This window comes from Bombina bombina, chromosome 3 (assembly GCF_027579735.1).
Source record: "Bombina bombina isolate aBomBom1 chromosome 3, aBomBom1.pri, whole genome shotgun sequence".
Taxonomy (NCBI): domain Eukaryota; kingdom Metazoa; phylum Chordata; class Amphibia; order Anura; family Bombinatoridae; genus Bombina; species Bombina bombina.
This window is the reverse complement of record NC_069501.1, coordinates 275,380,746-275,398,254: the sequence shown is the minus strand read 5'-3', so window position 1 is coordinate 275,398,254 and position 17,509 is coordinate 275,380,746. Positions and strand designations below refer to the sequence as shown.

The 17,509-nt window shown below is 42.4% G+C and overlaps 1 protein-coding gene across 2 annotated transcripts in view; it reads right to left on the bottom strand.

Moving 5' to 3' along the window:
* RABGEF1 (RAB guanine nucleotide exchange factor 1) overlaps positions 1-17,509 on the bottom strand; it is a 199,000-nt gene that overhangs the window by 153,991 nt on the left and 27,500 nt on the right. For both annotated transcript variants that reach the window (XM_053706299.1, XM_053706298.1), the window contains exon 2: positions 14,091-14,276. In XM_053706299.1, the coding sequence (XP_053562274.1) occupies positions 14,091-14,269 (179 nt within the window). In that variant the 5' untranslated portion in view covers positions 14,270-14,276. The remainder of the gene's footprint in view (positions 1-14,090; positions 14,277-17,509) is intronic.

Genomic DNA, 17,509 nt, shown 5'->3' with positions numbered 1-17,509 from the left:
AGGACCCAATAAGAGATCCAAAGGACCACCAAAGTAGGGTAAGAAAAAAACTCAAAATAACTAAGCAACCCCAAGGTTGCTACAAGACAACCGCCCAGGGAAAAGAAGTCCCTAGAAGGACAAGGATACTATCCCTTCCCCAGAGTGTAATCCATACTTATGAGAGAGCGATCGTGAGGAGGAACAAAAGCCCACCCTCAGATCCTACGACACAACACCATAGAACGTATGGTGCTCCAGGGAAACCACAAGCTCCCCACTGTACCATAGTCTAGCAGACACAACCGCTAAAACTAGCCAAACATAGGTAGGAACCCATATCACGGCCGAAGGAAACTTCGGACCCTGCAGACAAGGATTGGGAGAGACTAACTGTCCTAGAAGACAAAGAGGCGCTCTGTGAGAACACAGAGCCACAGTTTAACAAGAGCTCGCAAGCTCCAGCCTCAAGCAGCAAAGCTGACCCTAAGCCATCGTGGGACACCATCCCACAGAGAAATGCAAAAAAAATCAGCAACAACTCCCGTCCAGGAAGAAATCCGGACCCTAGAATAACATCCAACACCAGCAGCAAATGCAACCAGAGGAGGGATGAAAATAGTGTCAGCCCCCCCACCTAAGGTAGGAGAACAGGATCACTGAAGTACACGGCCAAACTCAACAGAGCAGTCAGATCCCCAACCCCCACTCCGAGGTAACGGACCCAGCTCAAAAAAGGCTGGCAACCTCCGAAGACAGAGATGCAAAATCTCCAAACCAGACCTCAGGAAGAGAAAGGAAAGGCCTAAGAGGAAAACGACACCCATGGGAGAACAACTCTGACCAATTACTTAAATCTGGCATGCTACCACGAAGCCAAGACAGAAATACTATGTGCTCGGGTTCCAGAACCCCTACACAGCTCCATTCCCTAAAGAAGGGACACTCCAAAAAAGGAGATAGGGCACTGAACTACAGCGCCCTAATACCAGAATCCAGCCCCCATGACACCTTGCATGTAAGGAAGGGAAGAACCCCTCAGAACGAGAAGATAGAACTCACAAGGCCTCCATGGATACTGTAGCACTTCCAAAATCGCCCCAAGGGAGGGAAACCGCTTGCCCAGGCATAGCGAAGAGGTAGTAGCGAAACGGTAAAAACAATACCAAGAGAGAAGAACCATTCGGCCATTACCGCCAGTTTAGTTGAGACAAAGAACCACGAGCCCACCTCAGAGGTGTAATAGCTGCCCCTGATGTCACTATAAGATCGCACCAGAGAGACAGCAAAACTAATCTTCAGGCAGTTACCAAATCTCCCATGAGAGACAAAACCAACCCCCCTTAAGGGACAAGCGGAGGGACAAAAAACTAAGGGTTGAAACTGAACCGCCCAGGCCTGAATCTAGAAATCCGGACCTCGAAATCTCAGACAAGAGACATGGCCATAAGCCAGACCCCCAGAAAACCGGGACCGGCCGTATGGTGTGACCCCCTGAGGAACCAACAAGTTGCCTCATACGGAGGAGTGCACCCTAGGTAGTGCATCCCACATTCCAATGTCCTTGGACATTGGACGCTCGCAAGAGACTCAGACCAAAGAGCATAGCAAGACAACTTGACAGGTCTAAGTAGATGACAACCAGCACCCGGAGGTGGAACCAAACCCAGGACTCTGCTTGCAAGTCCAGAGAGCTAGATCACCTAGAGGTTCGAAGGACAACACCCCAAGTCCAGAGACTATGGGGTTTACAAGGGACAGGGCTCCGAACAAGCTCTCTAGCCTGAGAAGACGATATAATCTCCAAAAATCCATACAGGACCAGCCTCCCGGAAAACCCTGTACCCCTGCGCTCCAAATTATGAGAGCATGCAAGATACTGAAAAGGAAAGGAAGGACATACCCAAACTTCTAGAAGCAGATGACCCAACCTCCCACAAAGGGAAAAAAGCAGCCCCAGCAACCTCGAGAGGTACCTACGACTAGGCCACAAGGACATCCAGAAGATACCAAGAGTGAAAACGAAAATCACCATCCAAACTGGTACCCCAGATGTCCAGAGGTCATCCAAACCATTTGGGAATGGAGAACTTCGGTTCCGAGGCCAAAGGACCTCCAGAACCCACGATGAAGCCTTAGCAGGATCCGAACCCGGAACCCACTCAACATTAGGAATGGTAAAGAGGACCGAAAACCGAGGAACAGGATGACGTCTAAGACGAACACCCCCTCTAGAAATGGAAAGGCAATAAGAAAAAAAAACGAACACTTCACTGAAGTGAACTACTCAGCACCCGACAGGATAACCAGTACACCAGCACCATGCGGGTGACATGAACCGTAAGGAGACCTTTGGAAAAGCTCTGTCTCTACATTTTTTTAACTTACCATGTTATAAAATAAGATTCCCTAACTTTTATCTGAATATCTAAGCCTAGCAGTTAGCTTAAAATTGTAAAGATAACTTAACCTTAGCCCTCGGATTGTAAGGGCTTAGTTGATATTTTTTCTGCTGGCTGTTACAATTTAACATTATACAAGTTCTAATAACTTAGATGGGAAGTCTATTATTGATCTTGGTTTAAGTGTATTTAATTTGAGCTCAAGTCACTTGTGTGCATGATAATTCTCATTTTCCCTTTTTTTTTATATATATATATTTTTTCAATATAGATAAAAGTGTGAATGATATTATATCGCTTACCTTAACCATTTCAACTTAGCAGAGTTATTATTTCAAACGCAGATTAGAACTACCTATACTTAATTGTATATCCTATTACAATTACTTTGTTAGCCGTAAGGAACAGCAGCTAGCGCCCGACCAGTACAAGAACACGCCGGAACTGTCCAAGGTTCAAGAAAAATCGAAGCCCCTGAAGGGATCGATAACAAACTATAATCATAACTATCTTTGAATATAGTAATGCGCAACTTCAGAGGAAGTGCCTACGCGACCACAAAATCGCAAGTATCAGTTCCAGAGAAGAAATGCTCCCAAACGGAAAATTATAACAGACATAAAACAAATCAAACAAATCCTAACCGGATTAAATAAAAAGAAGGCAGCACCCGTGGGTGAATGTCCAAGGAGAATAGACACACTAACAGGACCAGCCGATAAGAGGCCCCATTCTCCCAAGCTCAGAACTGGAACAAATACATAAAGAAAAGAAAAACTGAGACGTCAAGGAGATTGGCTTCATCCCCATACGTCTAATCCAGTTTGCTGTCTGGCACAGAAGACTGAGTATCCCTCGGCACATTAGGACTGGGATTCTGCAGCATTGCCAAAACATGCCGTAGTAGGACACGAAGACGTGCCAGCCTATAACGGACAGTAAAATGATCCCCCGCTGGATCGATGGACAACCCCGGCCCGACGATGGGGCCCTATAAGTCTCAGAGGCCATCGCTTCCCCAGAAGATCCCTCGCCCAATGAACCCTGGTTAACAGAACACGGACAGTATCTTAAAAATACCTCTCTTGGAAGTTATAAAATGTGCCAGCGCCATAGATATGGCCAGGCGGAACCATGCTGTAACCTCTGGAGGAAACAAGCCATAGGGACACCTGCTTGCGTAGCAAAAGAAGGTTCTGGGACACACGCCTCACAGGACATGGAATCCTCAGGGGGCTGATGGCTCAACACACTCTAAGTTCCCTGATTCGGGGAAAGAGAGTACTCTAGAATGGCAATCGGAACATAAATGATGGGCATGTATAACCCGGGCCATTTCATACTCTTCGCAAGATGTATACTCCAAATCAGAGATATCAGTTTCCCAAAAATCAGAATCCTCCATAACTTGGAGATTGTAAATATGGACAAACACTAAACAACACCTTACACCCCCAATGGCTGGGGCACTCACCACCTCCTGAGACCCAGACAACTAACGAGCAGACTCTCTCTGTCGCCACACAATCAGAGTACGGAAATGGAAATACAACGTGACCACACCCGGTCACGAGGTACACCGTGTAAGTCAAAAAGGCGCACCAGTCCAGAGGGCTACGCAGACTGATGAATAAGGGCATTATGTTCTGAATAGCCATGATCCTGAGCATCACTACACATTAGCAGACAGAATCACATAAACATGATTAAAGTTCCCGCTGTTCAATAACCCCACACAAGAGATATTAACCCTTGATTCCAAAGATAAAGGAATCCCACTGGGACCCTGACATCTTTTGTTAACATTACATTCACATATCAAAATAAAATGAAATGATCTTACTGGAATCTACACCGTGGAACAAGAACACGGCCCTTCAAGTGTGACAGATAGTAGCCTCGCTTCTGACATGGACTTGAGTAAACAAAGGCAGGCAGTGAAACTTGTCAACGCTGATTGCCCAGGAGCTGTTAACATGAGTCGGGATGGTTTCGCAGAAAGACTCTCCCTGCATCTCTGGATTCTAACTTTCATCCATGCTCTCACTGAGAGGCTGACAGGACTACTTAAAACTCCAGTCCGATTTCGAAGAGTACTAGCCAATCGGAATTAAGGTAGGAAAAATCCTATTGGCTGATCCAATCAGCCAATAGGATTGAACTTTGGAATTCAAGGGACGCCAACTTGGATGACATCATTTAAAGGAATCGTCATTCGTCGGTCTGGATGGATGCTCCGCGTCGGCTGGCTTCAAGATGGACACGCTCCATTCCGGATGGATGAAGATAGAAGATGTCGCCTGGATGAAGACTTCTGCCCGTCTGGAGGACCACTTGTGCCCGGCTGGGTTAAGACATCTCACGGTAGGGTGATCTTCAAGGGGGTAGTGTTAGGTTTTATTAAGGGGGGATTGGGTGGGTTTTAGAGTAGGTTTGGGTGTGTGGGTGGTTTACTTTGGACAATGCCCCGCAAAAAGCCCTTTTAAGGGCTATTTGTAATTTAGTATAGGGTAGGGATTTTTATTATTTTGGGGGGCTTTTTTATTTTATTAGGGGGATTAGATTAGGTGTAATTAGTTTAAAATTCTTGTAATTATTTTATTTTTTTCTGTAATTTAGTGGGGGGGGTTCCGTACTTTAGTTTATTTAATTGTAATTAATTGTAGGTAATTTAGTTAATTTATTTAATGATAGTGTAGTGTTAGGTGTAATTGTAACTTAGGTTAGGATTTATTTTACAGGTAAATTTGTACTTATTTTAACTAGGAAGTTATTAAATAGTTAATAACTATTTAATAACTATTGTACCTAGTTAAAATAAATACAAAGTAAATACAAAGGATTTTGATGTATGTAGGTCATTGGTAACCTTAACAATTGCGGTCTCTGTGGAGTGATGGGGACGAAATCCAGATTGCAGTGGGTCAATGAGGGAGTTTAATGTAAGGAAATGGGAAAGGCGTGCATATACTGGTTTTTCGAGAAGCTTTGAGGCAAGAGGGAGGAGGGAAATAGGGCAGTAGTTGGATGGGAAAAGTTGGATCAAGGGAAGGTATTTTGAGGATAGGTGTGACCAGTGCATGTTTCAGAGATGAGGGAAATATACCGGTGCTGAGGTAGAGGTTGAAAGTGTGTGTGAGTATAGGGGTAAGGGAAGAAGAGGGAGGGGAGTAGATGTGAAGGGATAGGGTCAAAAGGACAGGTAGTTAGGTGAGAGCGCAGTATAAGTGCCAAAACTTCTTTCTCAGTAACAGGGGAGAAAGAGCTAAGTTTATGGATATGTGGTTGATTGCGAGTGTTTGAGGAGGACAGAGAATGGAATTATGTTGAAAGCTGATTTCATTTCGAATGGAGTCGATTTTGTTATTGAAGTGGCTGGCAAAGTCTTGAGCTGACAGAGAAGTTGTAGTAGGAGGTGGGCGGAGAAGAGTATTGAAAGTGGAGAACATACGTTTTAGGTTTGAAGAAAGATTAGAGATAAGAGTAAAGAAGTAATGTTGCTTATAGAGATTAAGGGCAGAATAGAAGGAGTTCAAGATGAATTTGTAATGAAGAAAATCAGCTGAACTCCGAGATTTTCTCCAGTGCCACTCAGCAGTTCGGGAACATCTCTGTAGGTACCGTGTCAGAGGAGTATTCCAGGGCTGAGGATGAGTGTGTAATTTCCGAGCTATGGTAAGAGAAGCCAGATTGTTAAGGACGGATGTAAGGGTGGAATTATAGTGGCATATAGATAAATGCACTTCAAATCTTACACATTTAAAAAGCTAACAAAGATGTAAACGTTAAAGGGCCACGAAAGCCAAAATTAAGGTTTCATGATTTAGATAAAACATGCAATTTAAAAATAAATAAATTCCTATATACTTCCATTATATAAACATGCACATTCTTTTTATATGCACACCTCATGAGGCTCCAGCTACTATTGAGCATGTGCCGAAGTGCACTATATATATTCACTTTTTTCCTTTTGGATTTATATATACACTGTGTGCAGAATTATTAGGCAAATGAGTATTTTGACCACATCATCCTCTTTATGCATGTTGTCTTACTCCAAGCTGTATAGGCTCGAAAGCCTACTACCAATTAAGCATATTAGGTGATGTGCATCTCTGTAATGAGAAGGGGTGTGGTCTAATGACATCAACACCCTATATCAGGTGTGCATAATTATTAGGCAACTTCCTTTCCTTTGGCAAAATGGGTCAAAAGAAGGACTTGACAGGCTCAGAAAAGTCAAAAATAGTGAGATATCTTGCAGAGGGATGCAGCACTCTTAAAATTGCAAAGCTTCTGAAGCGTGATCATCGAAAAAACAGAATTTATGTTTACCTGATAAATTTCTTTCTCCAACGGTGTGTCCGGTCCACGGCGTCATCCTTACTTGTGGGATATTCTCTTCCCCAACAGGAAATGGCAAAGAGCCCAGCAAAGCTGGTCACATGATCCCTCCTAGGCTCCGCCTACCCCAGTCATTCGACCGACGTTAAGGAGGAATATTTGCATAGGAGAAACCATATGGTACCGTGGTGACTGTAGTTAAAGAAAATAAATTATCAGACCTGATTAAAAAACCAGGGCGGGCCGTGGACCGGACACACCGTTGGAGAAAGAAATTTATCAGGTAAACATAAATTCTGTTTTCTCCAACATAGGTGTGTCCGGTCCACGGCGTCATCCTTACTTGTGGGAACCAATACCAAAGCTTTAGGACACGGATGAAGGGAGGGAGCAAATCAGGTCACCTAAATGGAAGGCACCACGGCTTGCAAAACCTTTCTCCCAAAAATAGCCTCAGAAGAAGCAAAAGTATCAAACTTGTAAAATTTGGTAAAAGTGTGCAGTGAAGACCAAGTCGCTGCCCTACATATCTGATCAACAGAAGCCTCGTTCTTGAAGGCCCATGTGGAAGCCACAGCCCTAGTGGAATGAGCTGTGATTCTTTCGGGAGGCTGCCGTCCGGCAGTCTCGTAAGCCAATCTGATGATGCTTTTAATCCAAAAAGAGAGAGAGGTAGAAGTTGCTTTTTGACCTCTCCTTTTACCTGAATAAACAACAAACAAGGAAGATGTTTGTCTAAAATCCTTTGTAGCATCTAAATAGAATTTTAGAGCGCGAACAACATCCAAATTGTGCAACAAACGTTCCTTCTTTGAAACTGGTTTCGGACACAGAGAAGGTACGATAATCTCCTGGTTAATGTTTTTGTTAGAAACAACTTTTGGAAGAAAACCAGGTTTAGTACGTAAAACCACCTTATCTGCATGGAACACCAGATAAGGAGGAGAACACTGCAGAGCAGATAATTCTGAGACTCTTCTAGCAGAAGAAATAGCAACTAAAAACAAAACTTTCCAAGATAATAACTTAATATCAACGGAATGTAAGGGTTCAAACGGAACCCCCTGAAGAACTGAAAGAACTAAATTGAGACTCCAAGGAGGAGTCAAAGGTTTGTAAACAGGCTTGATTCTAACCAGAGCCTGAACAAAGGCTTGAACATCTGGCACAGCTGCCAGCTTTTTGTGAAGTAACACCGACAAGGCAGAAATCTGTCCCTTCAGGGAACTTGCAGATAATCCTTTTTCCAATCCTTCTTGAAGGAAGGATAGAATCCTAGGAATCTTAACCTTGTCCCAAGGGAATCCTTTAGATTCACACCAACAGATATATTTTTTCCAAATTTTGTGGTAAATCTTTCTAGTTACAGGCTTTCTGGCCTGAACAAGAGTATCGATAACAGAATCTGAGAATCCTCGCTTCGATAAAATCAAGCGTTCAATCTCCAAGCAGTCAGCTGGAGTGAAACCAGATTCGGATGTTCGAACGGACCCTGAACAAGAAGGTCTCGTCTCAAAGGTAGCTTCCAAGGTGGAGCCGATGACATATTCACCAGATCTGCATACCAAGTCCTGCGTGGCCACGCAGGAGCTATCAAGATCACCGACGCCCTCTCCTGATTGATCCTGGCTACCAGCCTGGGGATGAGAGGAAATGGCGGGAACACATAAGCTAGTTTGAAGGTCCAAGGTGCTACTAGTGCATCCACTAGAGCCGCCTTGGGATCCCTGGATCTGGCCCCGTAGCAAGGAACTTTGAAGTTCTGACGAGAGGCCATCAGATCCATGTCTGGAATGCCCCACAGGTGAGTGACTTGGGCAAAGATTTCCGGATGGAGTTCCCACTCCCCCGGATGCAATGTCTGACGACTCAGAAAATCCGCTTCCCAATTTTCCACTCCTGGGATGTGGATAGCAGACAGGTGGCAGGAGTGAGACTCCGCCCATAGAATGATTTTGGTCACTTCTTCCATCGCTAGGGAACTCCTTGTTCCCCCCTGATGGTTGATGTACGCAACAGTTGTCATGTTGTCTGATTGAAACCGTATGAACTTGGTCCTCGCTAGCTGAGGCCAGGCCTTGAGAGCATTGAATATCGCTCTCAGTTCCAGAATATTTATCGGTAGAAGAGATTCTTCCCGAGACCAAAGACCCTGAGCTTTCAGGGATCCCCAGACCGCGCCCCAGCCCATCAGACTGGCGTCGGTCGTGACAATGACCCACTCTGGTCTGCGGAATGTCATCCCTTGTGACAGGTTGTCCAGGGACAGCCACCAACGGAGTGAGTCTCTGGTCCTCTGATTTACTTGTATCCTCGGAGACAAGTCTGTATAGTCCCCATTCCACTGACTGAGCATGCACAGTTGTAATGGTCTTAGATGAATGCGCGCAAAAGGAACTATGTCCATTGCCGCTACCATCAACCCGATCACTTCCATGCACTGAGCTATGGAAGGAAGAGGAACGGAATGAAGTATCCGACAAGAGTCTAGAAGTTTTGTTTTTCTGACCTCTGTCAGAAAAATCCTCATTTCTAAGGAGTCTATAATTGTTCCCAAGAAGGGAACCCTTGTTGACGGGGATAGAGAACTCTTTTCCTCGTTCACTTTCCATCCGTGAGATCTGAGAAAGGCCAGGACGATGTCCGTGTGAGCCTTTGCTTGAGGAAAGGACGACGCTTGAATCAGAATGTCGTCCAAGTAAGGTACTACCGCAACGCCCCTTGGTCGTAGCACAGCTAGAAGGGACCCTAGTACCTTTGTGAAAATCCTTGGAGCAGTGGCTAATCCGAAAGGAAGCGCCACGAACTGGTAATGTTTGTCCAGGAATGCGAACCTTAGGAATCGATGATGTTCCTTGTGGATAGGAATATGTAGATACGCATCCTTTAAATCCACCGTGGTCATGAATTGACCTTCCTGGATGGAAGGAAGAATAGTTCGAATGGTTTCCATCTTGAACGATGGAACCTTGAGAAACTTGTTTAAGATCTTGAGATCTAAGATTGGTCTGAACGTTCCCTCTTTTTTGGGAACTATGAACAGATTGGAGTAGAACCCCATCCCTTGTTCTCTTAATGGAACTGGATGAATCACTCCCATTTTTAACAGGTCTTCTACACAATGTAAGAACGCCTGTCTTTTTATGTGGTCTGAAGACAACTGAGACCTGTGGAACCTCCCCCTTGGGGGAAGTCCCTTGAATTCCAGAAGATAACCTTGGGAGACTATTTCTAGCGCCCAAGGATCCAGAACATCTCTTGCCCAAGCCTGAGCGAAGAGAGAGAGTCTGCCCCCCACCAGATCCGGTCCCGGATCGGGGGCCAACATTTCATGCTGTCTTGGTAGCAGTGGCAGGTTTCTTGGCCTGCTTTCCCTTGTTCCAGCCTTGCATTGGTCTCCAAGCTGGCTTGGCTTGAGAAGTATTACCCTCTTGCTTAGAGGACGTAGCACTTTGGGCTGGTCCGTTTTTACGAAAGGGACGAAAATTAGGTCTATTTTTTGCCTTGAAAGGCCGATCCTGAGGAAGGGCGTGGCCCTTACCCCCAGTGATATCAGAGATAATCTCTTTCAAGTCAGGGCCAAACAGCGTTTTCCCCTTGAAAGGAATGTTAAGTAGCTTGTTCTTGGAAGACGCATCAGCCGACCAAGATTTCAACCAAAGCGCTCTGCGCGCCACAATAGCAAACCCAGAATTCTTAGCCGCTAACCTAGCCAATTGCAAAGTGGCGTCTAGGGTGAAAGAATTAGCCAATTTGAGAGCATTAATTCTGTCCATAATCTCCTCATAAGGAGGAGAATCACTATCGAGCGTCTTTATCAGCTCATCGAACCAGAAACATGCGGCTGTAGCGACAGGGACAATGCATGAAATTGGTTGTAGAAGGTAACCCTGCTGAACAAACATCTTTTTAAGCAAACCTTCTCATTTTTTATCCATAGGATCTTTGAAAGCACAACTATCCTCTATGGGTATAGTGGTGCGTTTGTTTAAAGTGGAAACCGCTCCCTCGACCTTGGGGACTGTCTGCCATAAGTCCTTTCTGGGGTCGACCATAGGAAACAATTTTTTAAATATGGGGGGAGGGACGAAAGGAATACCGGGCCTTTCCCATTCTTTATTAACAATGTCCGCCACCCGCTTGGGTATAGGAAAAGCTTCTGGGAGCCCCGGCACCTCTAGGAACTTGTCCATTTTACATAGTTTCTCTGGGATGACCAACTTTTCACAATCATCCAGAGTGGATAATACCTCCTTAAGCAGAATGCGGAGATGTTCCAACTTAAATTTAAATGCAATCACATCAGGTTCAGCCTGTTGAGAAATGTTCCCTGAATCAGTAATTTCTCCCTCAGACAAAACCTCCCTGGCCCCATCAGACTGGGTTAGGGGCCCTTCAGAGATATTAATATCAGCGTCGTCATGCTCTTCAGTATCTAAAACAGAGCAGCCACGCTTACGCTGACAAGGATTCATTTTGGCTAAAATGTTTTTGACAGAATTATCCATTACAGCCGTTAATTGTTGCATAGTAAGGAGTATTGGCGCGCTAGATGTACTAGGGGCCTCCTGAGTGGGCAAGACTCGTGTAGACGAAGGAGGGAATGATGCAGTACCATGCTTACTCCCCTCACTTGAGGAATCATCTTGGGCATCATTGTCATTATCACATAAATCACATTTATTTAAATGAATAGGAATTCTGGCTTCCCCACATTCAGAACACAGTCTATCTGGTAGTTCAGACATGTTAAACAGGCATAAACTTGATAACAAAGTACAAAAACGTTTTAAAATAAAACCGTAACTGTCACTTTAAATTTTAAACTGAACACACTTTATTACTGCAATTGCGAAAAAACATGAAGGAATTGTTCAAAATTCACCAAATTTTCACCACAGTGTCTTAAAGCCTTAAAAGTATTGCACACCAAATTTGGAAGCTTTAACCCTTAAAATAACGGAACCGGAGCCGTTTTAAACTTTAACCCCTTTACAGTCCCTGGTATCTGCTTTGCTGAGACCCAACCAAGCCCAAAGGGGAATACGATACCAAATGACGCCTTCAGAAAGTCTTTTCTAAGTATCAGAGCTCCTCTCACATGCGACTGCATGCCATGCTCTCAAAAACAAGTGCGCCACACCGGCGCGAAAATGAGGCTCTGCTTAAGCTTTGGGAAAGCCCCTAAGGAATAAGGTGTCTAATACAGTGCCTGCCGATATTATTATATCAAAAATACCCAGATAAAATGATTCCTCAAGGCTAAATATGTGTTAATAATGAATCGATTTAGCCCAGAAACAGTCTACAGTCTTAATAAGCCCTTGTGAAGCCCTTATTTACGATCGTAATAAACATGGCTTACCGGATCCCATAGGGAAAATGACAGCTTCCAGCATTACATCGTCTTGTTAGAATGTGTCATACCTCAAGCAGCAAGAGACTGCACACTGTTCCCCCAACTGAAGTTAATTGCTCTCAACAGTCCTGTGTGGAACAGCCATGGATTTTAGTTACGGTTGCTAAAATCATTTTCCTCATACAAACAGAAATCTTCATCTCTTTTCTGTTTCTGAGTAAATAGTACATACCAGCACTATTTCAAAATAACAAACTCTTGATTGAATAATAAAAACTACAGTTAAACACTAAAAAACTCTAAGCCATCTCCGTGGAGATGTTGCCTGTACAACGGCAAAGAGAATGACTGGGGTAGGCGGAGCCTAGGAGGGATCATGTGACCAGCTTTGCTGGGCTCTTTGCCATTTCCTGTTGGGGAAGAGAATATCCCACAAGTAAGGATGACGCCGTGGACCGGACACACCTATGTTGGAGAAATCAAGCGTTTCATTCAAAATAGTCAACAGGGTCGCAAGAAGCGTGTGGAAAAACCAAGGCGCAAAATAACTGCCCATGAACTGAGAAAAGTCAAGCGTGCAGCTGCCAAGATGCCACTTGCCACCAGTTTGGCCATATTTCAGAGCTGCCCAAAAGCACAAGGTGTGCAATACTCAGAGACATGGCCAAGGTAAGAAAGGCTGAAAGACGACCACCACTGAACAAGACACACAAGCTGAAACGTCAAGACTGGGCCAAGAAATATCTCAAGATTTTTCTAAGGTTTTATGGACTGATGAAATGAGAGTGAGTCTTGATGGGCCAGATGGATGGGCCCGTGGCTGGATTGGTAAAGGGCAGAGAGCTCCAGTCCGACTCAGACGCCAGCAAGGTGGAGGTGGAGTACTGGTTTGGGCTGGTATCATCAAAGATGAGCTTGTGGGGCCTTTTCGGGTTGAGGATGGAGTCAAGCTCAACTCCCAGTCCTACTGCCAGTTTCTGGAAGACACCTTCTTCAAGCAGTGGTACAGGAAGAAGTCTGCATCCTTCAAGAAAAACATGATTTTCATGCAGGACAATGCTCCATCACACGCATCCAAGTACTCCACAGTGTGGCTGGCAAGAAAGGGTATAAAAGAAGAAAATCTAATGACATGGCCTCCTTGTTCACCTGATCTGAACCTCATTGAGAACCTGTGGTCCATCATCAAATGTGAGATTTACAAGGAGGGAAAACAGTACACCTCTCTGAACAGTGTCTGGGAGGCTGTGGTTGCTGCTGCATGCAATGTTGATGGTGAACTGATCAAAACACTGACAGAATCCATGGATGGCAGGCTTTTGAGTGTCCTTGCAAAGAAAGGTGGCTATATTGGTCACTGATTTATTTTTGTTTTGTTTTTGAATGTCAGAAATGTATATTTGTGAATGTTGAGATGTTATATTGGTTTCACTGGTAAAAATAAATAATTGAAATGGGTATATTTTGTTAAGTTGCCTAATAATTATGCACAGTAATAGTCACCTGCACACACAGATATCCCCCTAAAATAGCTATAACTAAAAACAAACTAAAAACTACTTCCAAAACTATTCAGCTTTGATATTAATGAGTTTTTTGGGTTCATTGAGAACATGGTTGTTGTTCAATAATAAAATTAATCCTCAAAAATACAACTTGCCTAATAATTCTGCACTCCCTGTATATATATATATATATATATATATATATATATATATATACACATACACACACACTTTTTGTGATTGGCTGTCACATGATACAAGGAGAGAGAAAATTGGATTAACTTTTAAATTCGCCATAACATATTCTACTGCTCATTTCAAATTCAAAGTGCTATTGCATTGTCTTTGTATTGAGTCAATGCAATTCTACAGTATTTAGTGGTCCTTTAAATGTCTCAGTTTGAACCAAGTTATTGAACCTAAAGAATGTTGTATTTTTTATTGCTTAAAATATTAATTCTACCATACAACGATCACAAGGATTAATTCAATTAATACCGTTCTGCAAGTTCACGGTCCTCTTGGATCTGTTTCTGTCGAGCTTTCTGATACTCCTCCCTCCAGCACTTGGAACAGTATCCCTGCCATGCTGGGAAACCATAGTAACCGCATCCTTTCTTACACAGCAACTCTGACTGGTCAACGTGAATTGCTCGACGCTCCGACTTCAGGCTCATCTTTTTGCTGGAAGAAAGACTTAGATTTGACAAAGCCAGACAGAGAGGCCTCCCTTTACCAACAAAAATGTTACCATTAATATAAAACATTTTTACCCAGAAATGCTCAGCAAATACTACAGTATAGGCTTACAACCTGATCAGCTCTAAAGGAAAGAAGTAACTAATATGATGGAGGCTCAGTGTGTGCAAACAGAAATAATTAATAAATTGAACTGTTGAGAATTATTGCACTTTAAAACTATATTAACTGTAGTAATAGCAAGAACTGGATGCCCTTAAGATTTTCCCATACTTCTTGGGAGATTTAATATAGCTTAATCTACAAAAATCATGTGTTAGGCCTGTGATCAGAAGCACTCTGATTTCTAAAGGATTTTAAAAGTGCTGCCCAGTTATATCCTCTGGTTAGTTTCTTGTGCACAGGCCCGGGCACACTGTGCACCATGCTCATGAAAACCAAAATTTCAGGCTGCAAACAAAAAGGACCAGGTCCTGAAATATGAGACTTAAAGGGACAGTCAACACCATAATTTTTGTTGTTTAAACAGAAAGATTTATTACCCATTCCCCAGTTTTGCACAACCAACACAGTTATAATACACGTTTTACCTCTGTGATCTGCCCCCTTGTTTCAGTTCTTTTGACAGACTTGCATTTTAGCCAATCAGTGCTCACTCCAGGGTAACTTCATGCATGAGCTCAATGTTATCTATATGAAACACAAGAACTAACGCCCTCTAGTAGTCAAATTGCATTCAGATTAGAGGCAGTCTTCAAGGTCTAAAAAATTAGCACATGAACCTCCTATGTTTAGCTTTCAACTAAGAATACCATGAGAACAAAGCAAAATTGGTGATAAAAGTAAATTGGAAAGTTGTTTAAAATTACATGCCCTATTAAGATCATGACCCTTTAAGGACTAGGAGTCTGAGTTCTCAAGTTTGATTTGGGTATGAGGTAAAAAAAAAGGGGGTGGGGGGCTACATGGCTTGCTATTTATTATGTTTATTGATGATCAAGATAATAATTTACAATACTGATGAAACCCCAGAAACACTACCAAGGTACTCAAAACATCCTCTCCAGAAAACTGAACCTTACTTTTCAGAGTCACAACTGAATAAATGTTTTTTGGTTTTTTTTGAGAACATAAAACTACCAGCCCTATCCGTACAGACACTGCACTTGTGCTCACTATTTATCACTTTACACAAACACATCTCTAACTATTCCTAATTTTACATAATATAACACTATGGTTACATTAAACAAAGCATGTTAAACACGGATTTAAAGGAACAAATGTTGTTTGTTCCATCTGACAGGTTATTTCAAAATTTACTACAGAGAGAATTATATTAGTGTCCTAAATAAACCAAACGTACATTTAAAGGGACATGAAACCCAAAATTTTTCTTTCATGATTAAGGTAGAGAATACAATTTTAAACAACATTACAGTATACTTCTATTATTCAATTTGCTTCATTCTTTAAATATCCTTGGTTGAAGAAATAGCAATGCACAGGGGTGAGCCAATTACACGAGGCATCTATGAGCAGCCACCAATCAGCAGCTACTGAGTCCATTTAGATATGCTTTTCAACAAAGGATATCAAGAAAATGAAGCAAATTAGCGAATAGAGGTAAATTGGAACATTGTTTAAAATGATAAGCTCCTTCTAAATCATGAAAGAAAAAATTTGTGTTTCATGTCCCTTTAAGCAACTTTTAAATAACATTTGTAATACACATCAATATTCCAGCATGGGTATCAGCACAATGTCCCTTTAACCAGTGTTTAACTTCAAATTGTATGTGCGTCTAAGTGGTATGGGAGGATTTCTTTCTGATTCCAGAGCACATGACTAAAGCAGAAATCAGATAAATGCTTATGATGCGTTTCTGATAACAGTTACCTCCTTTAAAAACATATATTGGCTACATTATAGATCAGAAGTTATTGATTGAAACATAAACAGCTGTTAAAAACAAACATTTGGATTCTTAAAGTAAAAGTAAATTTTGATGATAAAGTGTCCGGTTTTTAAAAATTCGATTAAAAACAGGGGCACTTTAATTCATCAAAATTTACATTTCACTCGTGTTGTGAAAATACTTACCTCTTAATCTTGACAACCGCTGCATCGCTTCTTCCATCCGTCGCAAAGCCTCTTCCTGGGTCTAAAATGAGGAATCCGTCTTCCTCCAATCACGGCATTGAGTCAGACACCCCCCGGGGGAAGCCGTGATTGGAGGATGACCGATCCGTCATTTCTGAGGTAGGAAGAGGCTTGAGACGACCGGGGAAGCTGGAGCGGCTGACAAGATTAAAAAGGTAAATGTTTTCACAACACGAGTGAAATGTACATTTTGATGAATTAAAGTGCCCGGTTTTTAATCAGATTTTTAAAAACCGGGCACTTTAGCATTAAAATTTACATTCACTTTAAAAAAACACAATATAATGTTCTGCATTCCTATCCTCACACTCATCAGACAAACCATACAGCAAGTTAATGAGCTCATTCTCTAACAGTCTCTTGCTTCCTGCAAATGGCCCTCAGCATTCATCTCCCTTAGGATAATCCAGACACACTGACTCCTTATAGATCTGTCCCACATGAGGACAAAATGCTGTACTTTTCTAAACTGATGAGTACAAATCAGCTAAATTATTACAAAACATTCACTGTAACTAGATTTACTGGCAATAAATGGAGGTAGGCACCAAAAACTGATAATAATAGCATGCTCACTTAAAGGGGTCACGTTAAAAAAAAACTTTCATGGTTCAAATAGGGTATGTAATTTTAAACAACTTTCCAATTTACTTCTATCACTAATTTTGCTTTGTTCTCTTGGTATTCTTAGTTGAAAGCTAAACCTAGGAGGTTCATATGCTAATTTCTAATACCTTGAAGGCTGTCTCTAATCTAAATGAATTTTGACAGTTTTTCACCACTAGAGGGCGTTAGTTCATGTGTTTCATATTACAGAGGAGTGAGCACTGATTGGCTAAAATGAAATAAGGGGCAGTCTGCAGAGGCTTAGATACAAGGTAATTACAGAGGTAAAACATGTATTAACACTGTTTGCTATGAAAAACTGGGGAATGGGTAATAAAGGGATTATCTATCTTTTAAAACAACAAAAATTCTGGCGTTGACATTCTAGCTAAAATTGGAATCCGTAAGGATTCATTTCAGCTTTGAGTAGAAGCATTTTTATAATATAC